Genomic DNA, 14,312 nt, shown 5'->3' with positions numbered 1-14,312 from the left:
GTGTGGTACTCGGGGGGGGCATGGGGAACCAGGCAGGGGGACACAGGGAGCCGGTCATGCCCCGGGTGCCATTTTCACCCGGTATGCCTCTGCACTGAATTGTTGTAATTATTTCCTATATCAGAATCAGCAGAGTGGTGGCAAAGTAGCTGTGTTACGGGAGGTAGCAACGAGGTCAGAATTACTCCTGAAATCTCAGGCTGTATATGTTGCTGAGATAATGTAGTCTGGAAACATAGGGAGAGAACCGCAAAGGATTGCGAAGAGCTCCAAGCAGACCTTGATAAATTAGGTGAGTGGGCTAAGAAATGGCAAATGCAGTTCAATGTAGCAAAATGTAAAGTGATGCACATAGGGGCAAAAAATCCAAACTTCACATACACGCTACAGGGGTCAGTGCTATCAGTCACAGACCAGGAAAGGAATTTGGGCGTCTTAGTTGATAGTTCCATGGGAATGTCAACTCAATGCATGGCAGCTGTGAAAAAGGCAAACTCTATGCTGGGGATAATTAGGAAAGGAATTGAGAATAAAACTGCAAAGATTGTCATCCCCTTATATAAAGCAGTGGTGAGACCACACTTGGAGTACTGTGTTCAGTTCTGGTCGCCACATCTCAAAAAGGATATCGAAGAAATAGAAAAAGTGCAGAGAAGGGCAATGAGGATGATTGAGGGATTGGAGCACCTTCCTTATGAGGAGAGGCTGCAGCATTTGGGACTCTTTAGTTTGGAGAGGAGACGTCTGAGGGGGGATATAATTGAAGTCTATAAAATTATTCATGCGGTAGAAAATGTTGACAGAGAGAAAATTTTTCTGTCTTTCTCACAGTACTAGAACCAGGGGGAATACATTGAAAATGCTGGGAGGAAGAATCAGGACTAATAAAAGGAAACACTTATTCACGCAACGTGTGATTGGTGTTTGGAATATGCTGCCACAGGAGGTGGTGATGGCCACTAACCTGGATAGCTTTAAAAAGGGCTTGGACAGATTTATGGAGGAGAAGTCGATCTATGGCTACCAATCTTGTTCCTCCTTGATCTGAGATTGCAAATGCCTTAGCAGACCAGGTGCTCAGGAGCAACAGACGCAGAAGGCCGTTGCTTTCACATCTTGCATGTGAGATCCCAAAGGCACCTGGTGGGCCACTGCGAGTAGCAGAGAGCTGGACTAGATGGACCAGAGTCTGATCCAGCTGGCTTGTTCTTATGTTCTTATTAGAGGCCCTTTTTCCAGGAGAAGTGGGAGAAATGTTTTCAATAACAAATGAATGAGGTTATTTATGTAATTTGGAGATCAGTTGTAATTCTGGGAAACCTCCAGCTGCCACCTGGAGGTTGGCAACATTATGTAGGACAAGAAAATATTGCAGGCTCTCTTAGCACAATCTGAAACATACATATTTGAGAAATTTCAAATATTTTCCCTTTTCAATCACTTTATCCACTTTATAGGGTGACTGTTGGAGTTTAGCAGAAAACAGCATAGTGAAATACTGAATCACACTGTTCCACATTATCTGAGCCTATATGAAACCTTATGGGAACCACCTTCTCTAACCCCTCCCATCTAATATTTAAATGAATTTAAAAGTGTATTGTTAAAGCAGAATTGCCAAGGCTTCTATTTCACTTATTCATACTAGAAATAACTGATAAATCATTGTTCATTTTGTCAGTCTGATGAATACCTTTGATACTGTTTTCCTTGACAGAGTTTGCCACGAGCTCAGGATATTTAGATATTCTACAGATTAGCAGAAAATATTAAACTGAATTTAGAGAAGCAAACATGGGATTTGGAGTGAGAAGCATGTTTACTATAGCACTGTAACACTTATTGTTGCTCTTTGTTCGCTCTTCTATTTACTTGTTACATTGTGCTTTAATTTTTTTAAAGTATACTACATATTCCAAGTTTCACCCTTTTCTATGATAGGTTACAGTTAATTTAGAACACATTGCTGTGGTTCAAACATTCCTTTCACTGGATATTAATTTATATCTATGGGATTTCATAGCCCTGCTTCATTAACTCAGTGTCTTAAATCTTCCTTAGCAGCCTGTACTACTAGTGTGTTAACTAAACAAGTGCTATGTCGCCTGCCACTTTTGCCATTTCAGTCTTTTTGCCCTCTGGCCCTAACAAAGCATCAAAAATATTACCTCATTCCATGCTCATGCTCGAACCTGTACGGCAGAGTAGAACCTTTCTATTATTATTTATGGTTTTAATATCCTGGTTTCTTGACTCTTTGTCTACTTTCAGTGGTAGACCTCATCTTTTTGTGTGGGTGACTCCCCTAAATTCTTAGAAAGTGGCCATAAAACAGTTTTCTATTGACACAAATGGGTCTTATTTAATTCATTCTGGCAATTTGTTTTCTATTCCTTTTGCCTCTTGAGACCAGAAATGTAAGTCACAGGATTGACAACCAGCCCGGGGAGGGGGGGGGGGGGTCCTGCCCTTTAATAATAAAGACTTAATGTCTGGAAACAGGCAGTTGAATCTGTTTATTGCATGCTGATAAACAACACTGCATGATAAATAACATTTAATTAAATCTCTAAAAGGAATAGGACTTTTTTCTCCAGGTCAGTTGGCAACCCTAGACAGAAACAGATATGAGCTATAGTAACTTAGGTTCAAATGAGACCTCCTATACCACTAAAAGTTTATAGAACAGAGGATGCCAATTGGCCATGCTGGTAGGGGCTGATGGGAATTGTAGTTCCTGAACATCTGGAGAGCCGCAGGTTCCCTACCCCTGGGTTAAACCAATATAGTGTAGTGGTTAAGAGCAGGTGGACTTTAATCTGGAGAACCCGCTCCTTCAAACAAGCAGTGGACTCTTATCTGGTGATCTGGATTGGTTTTCTCTCTGCTACACATGAAGCCGCTGGGTGACCTTGGGCTAGTCACAGTTCTTTCAGAACACTCTCAGCCCCACCTCCCTCACAAGGTTAAGCATGAGACCATCAAAAGGAGGCATTGAGGCGACATGTATCCTAGCATACCCTTGCCTTCCCCACCTTATACTTGTAGGGTATCTATCATGTATCTATCTCTATTTATAGTCTGCTTTTCTTACTGAGAATTAAGGGGGATTACACAATGTAGTGCAATGAAATCAACAGGATGAGAATCATAATAGGTGGTGTAATAGAACTAGAATTACAGCAGTCTGAAACCATAACATACAAAAGACATGCTGTGGTGCACAGCACAAATATAACGTCTCTAGGATGCTTTATATATAGGATGCTTTATATATAGTTTTGGAGAAGAACTTCACACAGCTCTCTCCTCCAAAACAACGTAGGCCCATTATACTTCTCTCAACCCAGGTTTTTCAAAGATTGCTAAAACAGCAATCTTTTTTCCCCAACCTAGGTTGAGGACAATTCCTGCCTGCTGAGCAAACTCCAGCAAACAGGAAATGCTTTGTATTGTATTGTCAAAGACTTTCATGGCCATACTCAACTGGTTGTTGTGGGCTTTCCGGGCTGTGTAGCCGTGGTCTGGTAGACCGTGTTCCTAATGTTTCACCTGAATCTACGGCTGGCAACTTCAGAGGTATATCATACAGAGAAGTGTGTTAAACACTGTGTGTTACACATTGCGAAGCTACAGCAACATGACTAGAGAAGCTGCAATATGCACATATTTGCATTGCCGTAGCTTCACAGGCAGTCCCCTCCAAACAAAAAAAAGGAAAAATGACACGTGTTCGGGATCACCAGGCTAAACAAACTTTATTCATTTACTTTGTACAGTGAAATAGCAAACAGGTGAGCTGAAAGCAGAGGAAACCTCTGTGGGGAATCTCCATGGAGAATCTCCTGTTGCACACACAATGGCGGGCACTTCGTGAAATTGACAGCAGCTCTGTGCGGCAGGCAGGAGAAAAGATCCGTTTTGGCTGACAATGCTTGCATTCTCCCATGCTGTGGGAACACAGAATCCCAAAATAGATCTTTTCATAATGTCCTATAGACATTATATTTATGCTGTGTGGAATTCACACAGCATGTTAAATAATGTTAAATAATTGAGAAAATAATTGAGAAAAATAATGTTAAATAATTGAGAAAATAATGTTAAATAATTGAGAAAATGTTAAATAATTGAGAAAAATGTTAAATAATTGAGAAAATAGTATAAATATAAAAAGAAAGCAGTGAGAGTAGGATAATGCACACAGCAAACAGATAATACATATTACACACAGTGACACAGTTACAGGCCCCATTCCTTTTATAAAAGTGCCCTCCTGAACTATTTTCTTCTAATATATCCCTATTACCTTTATACAAGGGCCCTCTGGAACAAGTCTGCTTTACTCTGGAATGACAAAAGTGTTAGAGCCTTCCTTACCTTCCCAGGCAGGTCATTCGATAAAGATGGAGAATGGATGTGTACAGGCCACTGCTGTTCTTCCACATTTGTAGGGTGGCACCTGCAGAAGTCTTTGTTCAGGTGAACAAATCCATTGTGCCAGATCATAGCAGGAGAGCTGATCTTGTAGATATGAGGGCCCAAGGCCATGAAGAGAATTTGTATGTAATAGCAGTTCCTTGAATTGAAGCTGGTAACTGATGTGTAGAAAATTGAGTGTCTGCAGAATGAGTGTAATATGCATGCTCCAGCTAGTTCACAATAGTAGTCAAATCGAGGCATTCTGTACCATCTAGAGCAGGGGTCTGCAACCTGCAGCTCTCCAGATGTTCATGGACTACAATTCCCATCAGCCCCTGCTGCCAGCATGGGAACTGTAGTCCATGAACATCTGAAGAGCCGCAGGTTGCAGACCCCTGATCTAGAGAGTCTTTGAGTTGACTTCAAGAGCAGGCCTTTGTGAAGAACACTGTGAAGAACAAGTCTAGTCTTGATGTTACCATGGTGTACTAAGTCAGAAGAAAGCATATTTCACAGCTGCATTAACTTGCTTCCTATACAGTGAACCAATATAATCTCCAGGTCCTTAAATTGTGTCAGCAAGGATCAGCTTAATCCCATCAGAAATAGGAAACAGTGTCCTTCAAAATCTCTGCCTTACCAACCAGCATTCATCTTCTCAGGGTTCAGTTTCAATTTATTTTAAAGTCAGGCAGTGGTTCAAGACCTCTGTGGCATCACTGAGATGTCTCTGAAAATAGAGATAGTGTTGGGTGTCTTCAGCATATTGATGGCATCCAATTCCAAAGCTATGAATGATTTCTCCTAAGAGTTTTACATAGAGCCAGAAGGTGGGGCATGGCTGTATCCTGAGGATCCCTACAAGACAAATCTCACTCTAATGGCAACTGGTCGGCAACTGCAACTATTTGAATTTGTTCCATAAGGAGTGATTTAAAGCAATCCAAAGCACATCCCAAATACTCGCTCCTTTCTCTAAATGCTTCAACGAGACTGCAAGGTTAATCAGTATGTGCACCCCCAAAGAACAAAATACCTCATGCCATCAATATCCATACAAACACTGAATCAGAAAACTCTTCCAGAGGCAATTAAGCTAGGAACTGACTGGCAGAAGATGCAATGCTGTGCAAAAAAATCAGTTGAAAAATGGCCCTGTTTGGTGAAAAGATCAGCTAACTATTCGGGTGGACAACATCCCTATCAGGCAGACATCTCCTGAATTATTATTTCCTTCACTGGTCCTCACACTGTCTTGAAAAACTAAAACAGACAGTGAAGGACCAGAATAACTGTCAGATGTTTTCTAATTGCTTCTAGGTGTCAGAAATTATTTATCTTGGATTCAGAGCAATTAAAGGTTTTAATCAATAAGTGTTGTTCAGATGAATAGCAGGCTTCTGTCTTCATCCCATCCATTAACCAGCCTGCTGGTAGCCTGTATCTGCTTTCTTTTATAGAGGCTACTAAGAGACAGGAAGTATAGAAAGCAGAGAAGCTCAAGGGGCCTTAGGCTAACTAGTGTTCTGAGGTGGGGCTAAGGAGCTATTGCTGACATTGACACAGCTAATTTGTGACTTTCTCTCCTCAGGGTTGCCGTCCCGTGATGTCCTTTTGGTCTCAGCCATCATCACCATCAGCCTTAGTGTCACCATTGTTCTGTGTGGGATCTGCCAATGGTGCCAGCGTAAGTTGGTAAGTTTTAACTGAGTGAAGCCAGAAATGCTGAGAGGGGAAATTCAGAACCAGTGGGAAAAAAGCTTTTCCTGGGCAAACTAGCTGTTTAAAAACTTGGAAACGTCTAAATCCTCTGTGTTGGAATAGAACAGAATAGGCTGCAATGGAGCATGCTTCTGAGGCGAGTCAGGCAGGAGTTTAATTACAATGCTGGTTGATAATAATAACGGTGTTTATATGGTACCCCCTAGTCCCTTCTAAATGCTTGGGGCATAACACCAGCAATTAAAGTGGGACTATAGCTGTATTCCAACAACAGTAATTAAAGGATCAGGAGTTATAAAGCAAGAGACCAAACCAAGCAGATGAAGGGACTGGAAAAGGGAAAGGGCTGAGAGAGGGGAAAGCAGGTGGAGATAAACACAGAAACTCGACAGCTGCTCACCTGCCGTTCAGATCTACCTAAAGAAAAAGGTAGATTAAATTTCTTCGTAATACACAAGGTTTATATTAAACCAGCTCTATAAAGGAAGCCATGGCCCTCAGTTTGCAAGACCTGAACAAGGCTGTTAACAATAGGACGTTTTGGAGGACACACACACACACACACACACACACACACACCCTACACCTAAAAGCTGTGAAGGTAGCTTGCGGGAGATGGTTTCATGCTGGTAAGGGATGGTAGGGGAAATCATTAAGCAGCCTATTTGTCTGTTCCCTTTCTGTTCACTTAAACTCTCCAGGTATGTAGGCTAATACTCATTTTTTTTAATGCAGAGAAAGAAACACAGAATTCAGTGTAATTTGAGCCTGATCAGAGTGGAGGTTTTAGGTCTGTAAGTTTCACAGGGGAGGAATGGCATGGGGTGGGGTGGGGCTAAGCAGGTGAAGGGTTTTTTAAACTGCTTCTTCCCCTGTTGCTTCCTACAAATAAACGCCTAACCCCACACCATTTTTATTCTGACTTGGAGAATAATCCATAGGTAAGGGGGTTACACCAATCCTATGCTAAAACCAAAACAATTATGCTCAATGGTGCTATATGAATTGCTTTTATTATTAAAAGACTGACAGATTTTTAATTATAGAGTTCTTCCTTGAGGCCATTTTCTTTCTCCCTTCAGTTCTTTGAAAAGAAAGTTGGCTTGCTTTCTACACACTTGTCTCACTACAAGCAAATGGAGAGAAAGGAAGCTTTGCCGCAATTGAAATAATTGAAGGGGAAGAGGCCATTTCTGTATAATGTATAACATGATTTCTAGCCATTATTTGTCTATTTCCTTGACCTTTCCCTCTCCTGATTCAAGTAATCAGAGAAAAAATAGTGAAAGCCTGATGTCAGCTATAGCCAAGTGTTTCGAGGGAAGCAGTTTTCCTCAGAATACATGCCTGACTTTATTGGAGTAAGAAGGTTGTTTTGTAGCCCATGTAGCCATCAGTTGTGCTCTGAGGCATGATGATTTGATTACCAGACTGCACTGGCATAGACACACACCCAGGGATATGAGAGCATTGCCAAATGCACATACTCTGCAGAGGGGACTGCTGCAGGTAAGGTTTTGCACCACCTGCAAAATGCTGCGTTAAAAGGTCTTTTTTGCTGAACTACATTTTGAGGCCTCGTCTCTCTCCCATCCTCTGCACTGATCCATGAAAGCAGAAATACTTTTATCTTGCTTATCCCACTGCTGAAGCTATCTGTTTGCATTCTGCTCATGTATTCTGACAAACTGGGTGGTTAGCTGTGCTACCAGTATTTGTAATTTCTCTGCAGAGGAGCTAGTGACTGTTTTATCTGCTATCATGATAATACGGGAAGTATTCTGGAATAATTATAGAAAAGCTGCATTGAATCAAGACCCTGCTCTTCACCATTTTGTCATGGTTATTTATTGATAAAGATTTTCCAGGGAGTCGAATCTCTGCAACATGAAGGGTTTTCCAGGCAATCAAATAGTTAACCTTGTCCTGACCTTAGATTGCCCAGGTTTGCCTGATCAGATCTTGGAAGCTAAGCAGGGTTGGCCCTAGTCAGAATTTGGATGGGAGACTACAAGGAAGTCCAGGCTTGCTAAGCATCGGCAGGAGATAGGAAACCATCTATGCTGGTCTCCTGTCTTGAAGACCCTCTGGCTTCACTATTAGTCAGCCGCAACTTGATGGCACTTTCCACCATCATCACCAACTACCTGTTTTTGTGCAGTCTACCTAGATATCTTTCTGTTGCTGTTCAGGCAAAAAAAATTAAGTACTTTGGAATGAGGGTCAATCCCTTATCCAGTATTTCACAACCAAATTCACATTCACACCAGTCCGATTTCTAATTGTCTGTAGACAGAAGATTGTTGATTGATTAGTTTGCTAATATACTCCGTTCAACATAAAGAATGAAGTGCAGTCCTGTGTTCTTAGATGGAAGTGGAGCAGTGTGTTTCTTCTGCTGCAAATAGTGCTGATTCTCTGTTTGCGTCAGAGAATCGCTTGTAAGTACCACTTGTATCAAACAAAATGGCAGGCCACTTTTACAAAAAGGCTAATAGCCATGCAGAGCAATACAAATGATCTTTTTACAAAGATCGATGTTTACCAGTGCAGACAATAATGGTTTTGACACAAGCGGCACTTAAATACAGTTCTCTGATGCGAACAGAGAACCAGAGCCGGGGCTGAGAGGGACAGCAAGCACTGGGGCCAGACAGAGCATTCAACATAAGGAAGATCCAGGATCCTTGGTTCTTTATGTTGAAATTATTACACAAAGCAAACTCACTACCCAAACATATTAATTAGTCCTCTTACTCTTGATATTACTAAAGCGAAGCATTTCATGTAGTTATCATTTGAGACTGAGCAGGTCTCTTGAGAAGTGACTTTAAATTCCATAAATGAACATCAGATTTGCCAGTAGTCTTCAGAGATCTTGCTTCTGATTCAGGTAGCTGATTTTCTCACATGCAAGGGGAAATTGGCACAGCCAGTACCTGAGCTTCAACCTGTAGGATCTTTTCCAAAAATCTGATTAATTGTGTACTGTTTATACTGTGCACACACAAAGCTAACATGCGAAGCTGATGTACCTTTGTTGGCTGCCATCCAGGATTAGTAATGGTTCAGCTGGGGAAGATTCTTCTCAAGTACATAATTGCCTGGCATGTCTTGGTGGGAGAGGCAGGTTGTCTTATCTTGCTGAGTTTGCTTCCCAGGTTGTTTCAGATTCTTGGCTAGGTGGAGGCATATGTGGTATTCTCATTTCAAACTTACAGCTGTCAAAACCAAAATGGATTTTGCTTGTGTTAATGCCACCAAAGGATCCTGCTGTGTCAGTGCCTTCTCCTGCTATTTCATTTATTACCTTTTTGCGTGGTGGCATTCAAACATGGAAGAAATCAAGGCATTATTCTCTCAAGGCTGCATTTCTGTGCATTTTTCAGTTTCCATGTACTCAAAACACCATATTTCATACTTGAGAAAATGTGATTTTCTTCTCAGCTGGCACACTGATTTCAATTGCAAATGTTGTTTGGAATGCACAAGTGTCTTAATGGGATATTGCTTGTGATATGATTAGTGACAGGTGACACACTTCATGCCTTTAACATATTGTGCCTTTTAATTAATTTTATGTGGGGGGTGGTACAATTTTAACGAATAAACACTACTTTGCTGAACTGCTGTAGTATGAAGCACTAACCTAGACTATAACTGAAAGCTTCTTCCTATAACATGGAGAGGGGAAAGGGACACATTTTCTGCCACTCCAGGCTTATGCATTTTGTAGCCTTTTCTGGCTTTCCCACTATAGCAGTGGTTCTCAACCTTCCTAATGCTGCGACCCTTTAATACAGTTCCTCATGTTGTGGTGACCCCCAACCCTAACATTTATCAATTTTACAGATGGAGAACACTGATGCAGAGAGTCTTAGGCGACCCCTGTGAAGGGGTTGTTCGACCCCCAGGTTGAGAACCACTGCACTATAGTGTGGAAGTACTTGCCTAGCTAGCTCCAACATTTCATAAACTTTTCATTTTATTTTATGTTCATTAATTTATGTGTGTAACATTGTCAATAACAATTGAGCTATGTTTGAAATGTGAGTACGAGCATGATATAGTGGTTAAGAGCGGTGGGCTCTAATATGGAGAATCAGGTTCAATTTCCCACTCCTCCACATGAAGCCTGCTAGGTGTCCTTGGGCTAGTCACAGTTGTCTCAGAATTCTTTCAGCCCCACCAACCTCACAAGGTGTCAGTTGTGGGGAAAGGAGTTTGTTAGCTCCTTTGAGTCCCTTCTTCTCCCCACAACACACACCTTGTGAGGTAGGTGGGACTGAGAGAGTTCTGAGAGAACTGTTACTAGTCCAGGGACACCAAGCAGGCTTCATGTGTAGAGTGGGAAATCAAGCCCAGTTCTTCAGATTAGATGCCACCTGCTCTGAACCACTACACCACGCTGGCATAATTAATTATTAAGCAAGAAGGGGAAGCAGCAGGATCTCAATTAAGATGGTTCTTCTTCTGCAATGCATAGACTTATCAACCTCAAGATGGGGCCCAGAGTTCTCCCAGAATTCCCATTGATCTCTAGACACCCTTGGTTAACCACTAAGCAAAAGTAAGGATGTGCTTAGGGCCTCAAGTAAATAGGGACCCATAGGGTTTTTTTTCCAGCACCAGATTTACAATGGTTCATTGTTGCAGCAGAACCAGGGTCCATAAAAAGGGGATCCCACAATAACTGAAAAAATGTTAATATTAATAAAATGATAGTATTGAAAAGTTAATAATATATTGTAATCTTGGAAATACAACAAAATTGGAATCTAGCAACTGCCACATGGTCGGCAGGGGCAGAGCAACCTCAGCTTGGTTTAGAACATGTTCAGGACGACAGTACTTGTCAAGCATGACATTGCTTCTGAGTGAAGTAGGGGCAAGCAGTGCTCAATCGCTCAGCATGCCACAGTGCATGTGCTAGCATTGTAAATAAAGGTGGGCTCTCACTGAGCCAAATCTGAGCAGCCAGAATCTCCCAGCAAGCAGCAAAATGGAGCGTATTTTGTGTCACACTTGTCTGTGTTTTGCTACCACTTTGCCAGATATAAACAAAATGTTTGTCAGCTGTTATTTAACATTCACTCGAATACATGCAGTACGTGATGCACACAGTTAGGGTGGTTTATTTTAAATAAATAAACATTCAATCCAATGATTACCTGAAAGTAAGATATACCAGAATCTGTGTCAGTTTCTGTTTACAATATGACGCTCTGGGATCAAAGATGAATTGCTGCAGATGGTCGAGCACCCTTCTTCTCCGCCTCCAATGTAAACACACACAACAACGACAGGCTGGAAAAGGAATGGGCCGCAGCCCAGTTTATTAAATATTATCAATAACATGATAAACTTAAACTATGTACAATTGAAGCTGGGCAGCAAACGGGACGCACATCACCATCCCAATCTCCATTGGGACTGACGGGAAGGAAGCCCCAGAGATATCACCGGCTTCCACCCCTTTCCGCCTATGCGTTGAGGAGGACGGGCACCGGCTAAGCTTCCGTGGGTCAGCCTGTCGGCCCGCCAACTCCTCCGCGGCGGCTTGCTGGGGTGTCGGGCACCGGTTGCTAAGCCCTCGGCCAGCCCTATCGGCCATCTAGCCCAACCCCACTCCCTGGGGTGTCGAGGCAGCGGCCCGGCCTGCCGTAGCCTCGCTGTAGCCTGCCCACCCCACCCCCCCGGCCCCTTCCATTAGGGCACAAGCGCTGGGAGAACCGTACGCCGGAAGGCTCGCTTTCTCCCCAGATGTGCGATACTCCGTTGTCAAACCCGGGGCCTACCGAAGCTGCCCCTCCCTTTGCAGCTCCCCGCCCAAGCTTCTCAAGCCTGAGCCTGTCTGGTCCTGTACTCCAAACCGGGAGGAAGGGTGTACCAGGACCGATTGCAACCACAGGTCCATGCCCCACCCGGGACAGGCGGACGCCGCATCCACGGCTCCAAACAGTTCTTGCATTGTCCCGAGGTGATTTCTATGCAAGTTGGTCCGGGCCATCCGCTTCCCCCAAGAGAGAGCACCACCTTGGCAGCCACCTTGTTGACTTTCCTGCAAGCCCTGTCCACGGCTGTGGGGTCCACCGCTCCCCTCCAGTGCACCCGCTGCAGGAGCTCAGACCAAACCAAGGTCATACTGGGCCGGTGCCTGGCTACAGGCTCCGAAGCTGCTGGTGGCCACCGCCCAACGAAGTTCAAGGCCCAACCTGGCCGAGATCCTCACTACCCCAGGTGGACAACTAAAATATCCGGGGTGGCCAATTGGAAAAAGTACCGCACCGATGAGCTTGGCCTCCAGCTCATGCCAGCATGTGCCCCTGCCCCAGCCAAGTAATCCTCACGTGAGCCACGAACCGAGATGATGCCAACCCCAGGTCAGGATGAGCAGGCGTAGTCCTCCCTAGTCTCTGTTGACAACGCTTTTGTGCCTCCCACGCACTCCAGCAACCTGTCGAGAAACAGTCTGCGGCGTCCCAGGGAGGCACTGTGAAAGGGAATCAACAAGTCAAATAGGGGCGAATATAAGCCCGAAATGCACCCGACCGGCCACCTTCCTCCTAAGGTGCAGATGTCCTCCTGGGCCCTGCCCTTCCCTGTGCCAGCGGTTGTGGCAGCCCCTGATATTCTGAGTGCAAGGCCGAACTCGTGCGCTTCAGCAACTCCCGCCTCGGGCCAAGCATGCCCCTGGAACACCGCCTTAGCATCTGGAACCTGGTGAGGGGGACCTCTCCTCATGCACCAAGAGCATGCTGCCCTGCCTGGGCCTGCGCCGGAGCCAGGTGGGGAGGGAAGCGAGGGGGCAGGTGGCGTCGCCCAGCAGGACCAGCATAGTGACCCAGGCACCGCGGTCTTCCTGAGTCGGTTTTGGAATGGGCAAATATGCCACGCCAGCAGACCATGTCCCCAGACAGGACAAGGTGGTGCTCTTTTGTGGCGCAGGTGCTGGACGCGGCCGGGTCCCTGGTGCAGGCGACTAGCTCCCCGGGCACTGAAAGCCCCGCGTGATGGAGCCAGGTGGAAGGGCGCGGCTGCAAAGAGCAAGCGAAGCGCTCGTGGCGTGAAGCGCCATCACCTGCCGCAGCTCCCCCCCGGGTGACTGCCTTTGTAACACCCTCCCCTGGGTGACTGGGGCCTGAGGTCCCTCTGCCTGGGGCCCACCTGCCGCGCCAACCCTCGGCCACCAGCCGGCGAATAACTTACAAATACTTTGGTTCCACGTTCGGGAAGCCCGAGTTCAAAATCCTACAATAAAAATGCAATGCTCGCCAGTTGCACCCCCATGAGTATGCGTGGGTGCATCCCCCCGCGGGCCATGGAGTCGCAACCAAAATACCTGGCCGTAGGAGGCCTGTGTCCACCCTCCGCCGCGGACAGAGCGCCCCAACGGTCGCCATGTAGGGCTCAGGAAGTCGCAGTAAGTGCGGCTCTTGTCGTGACATCGCCTACACGTGGGTCGGGTGCCATGACGTAATTCAAAACACCTTGTGATGACGGTTCGCTGCCAAGGTCTCCAGGACGCTTCGCACTGTCTCCGGGAACAGCTCCGCCCCGGGGGCCAGGCGCCGGAATCGATCCAATTCCTGCTGGTGAGGATAAAGGCTGTCCAGGCTGATTCTCATTTTGTAAAACCTGGAACGAAGCAGCTTTAAAAGAAATGTTATAGGTAAGGCAGGTAAGGACAAGATTGCGAATCCAATCGCGCGACATGACCCGTCGCGGATTTGCTCAACTTCGCCTGTTCACCACGCTGCCACCACGGCCTGGATTGCTTCGCGACCAAAGAGCAGCAGCACCTTTTGTTAAGCCAGCAATCGCGTGCAGATGATGCACCGCCACCAAGATGCCGGGAAACAGTTCCAGAAAAGTGAGGTCCCTGGTGATACCCCCCGGGCGCAAGCCAGGCTGGAGGCCAGAGGCCCTGCGCCCACTGACCCTGGAAGTGGGCACACCAAAGCCAAAGGCCCCGGAGGCTGCCAGAGTGCACCTGCAGCTCCAGGACAGGTTCCAAAGATGTCTGCCACAAGGAGATGCCATTGAAGCCTTGGAGGAAGGACAGGCTTCGGCAGACCTGCGGAAGGTGCGTTCTTTCCAGGCCCCGGGTGACCCTGATGTGGTGGCTCAGGGGACCTGAAGCCGGACAATGACCTCGGCCAGCCCGA

General features: G+C 45.4%; 1 protein-coding gene across 11 annotated transcripts in view; it reads left to right on the top strand.

Moving 5' to 3' along the window:
- SYT7 (synaptotagmin 7) overlaps positions 1 to 14,312 on the top strand; it is a 287,146-nt gene that overhangs the window by 146,571 nt on the left and 126,263 nt on the right. For all 11 annotated transcript variants that reach the window (XM_048484279.1, XM_048484274.1, XM_048484278.1 and 8 more), the window contains exon 2: positions 6,014 to 6,117. In XM_048484279.1, the coding sequence (XP_048340236.1) occupies positions 6,014 to 6,117 (104 nt within the window). The remainder of the gene's footprint in view (positions 1 to 6,013; positions 6,118 to 14,312) is intronic.

Source organism: Sphaerodactylus townsendi, linkage group LG02 (genome assembly GCF_021028975.2).
Source record: "Sphaerodactylus townsendi isolate TG3544 linkage group LG02, MPM_Stown_v2.3, whole genome shotgun sequence".
NCBI lineage: Eukaryota > Metazoa > Chordata > Lepidosauria > Squamata > Sphaerodactylidae > Sphaerodactylus > Sphaerodactylus townsendi.
The sequence above is the reverse complement of the archived record's forward strand: the minus strand, read 5'-3'. Positions and strand labels throughout refer to the sequence as shown.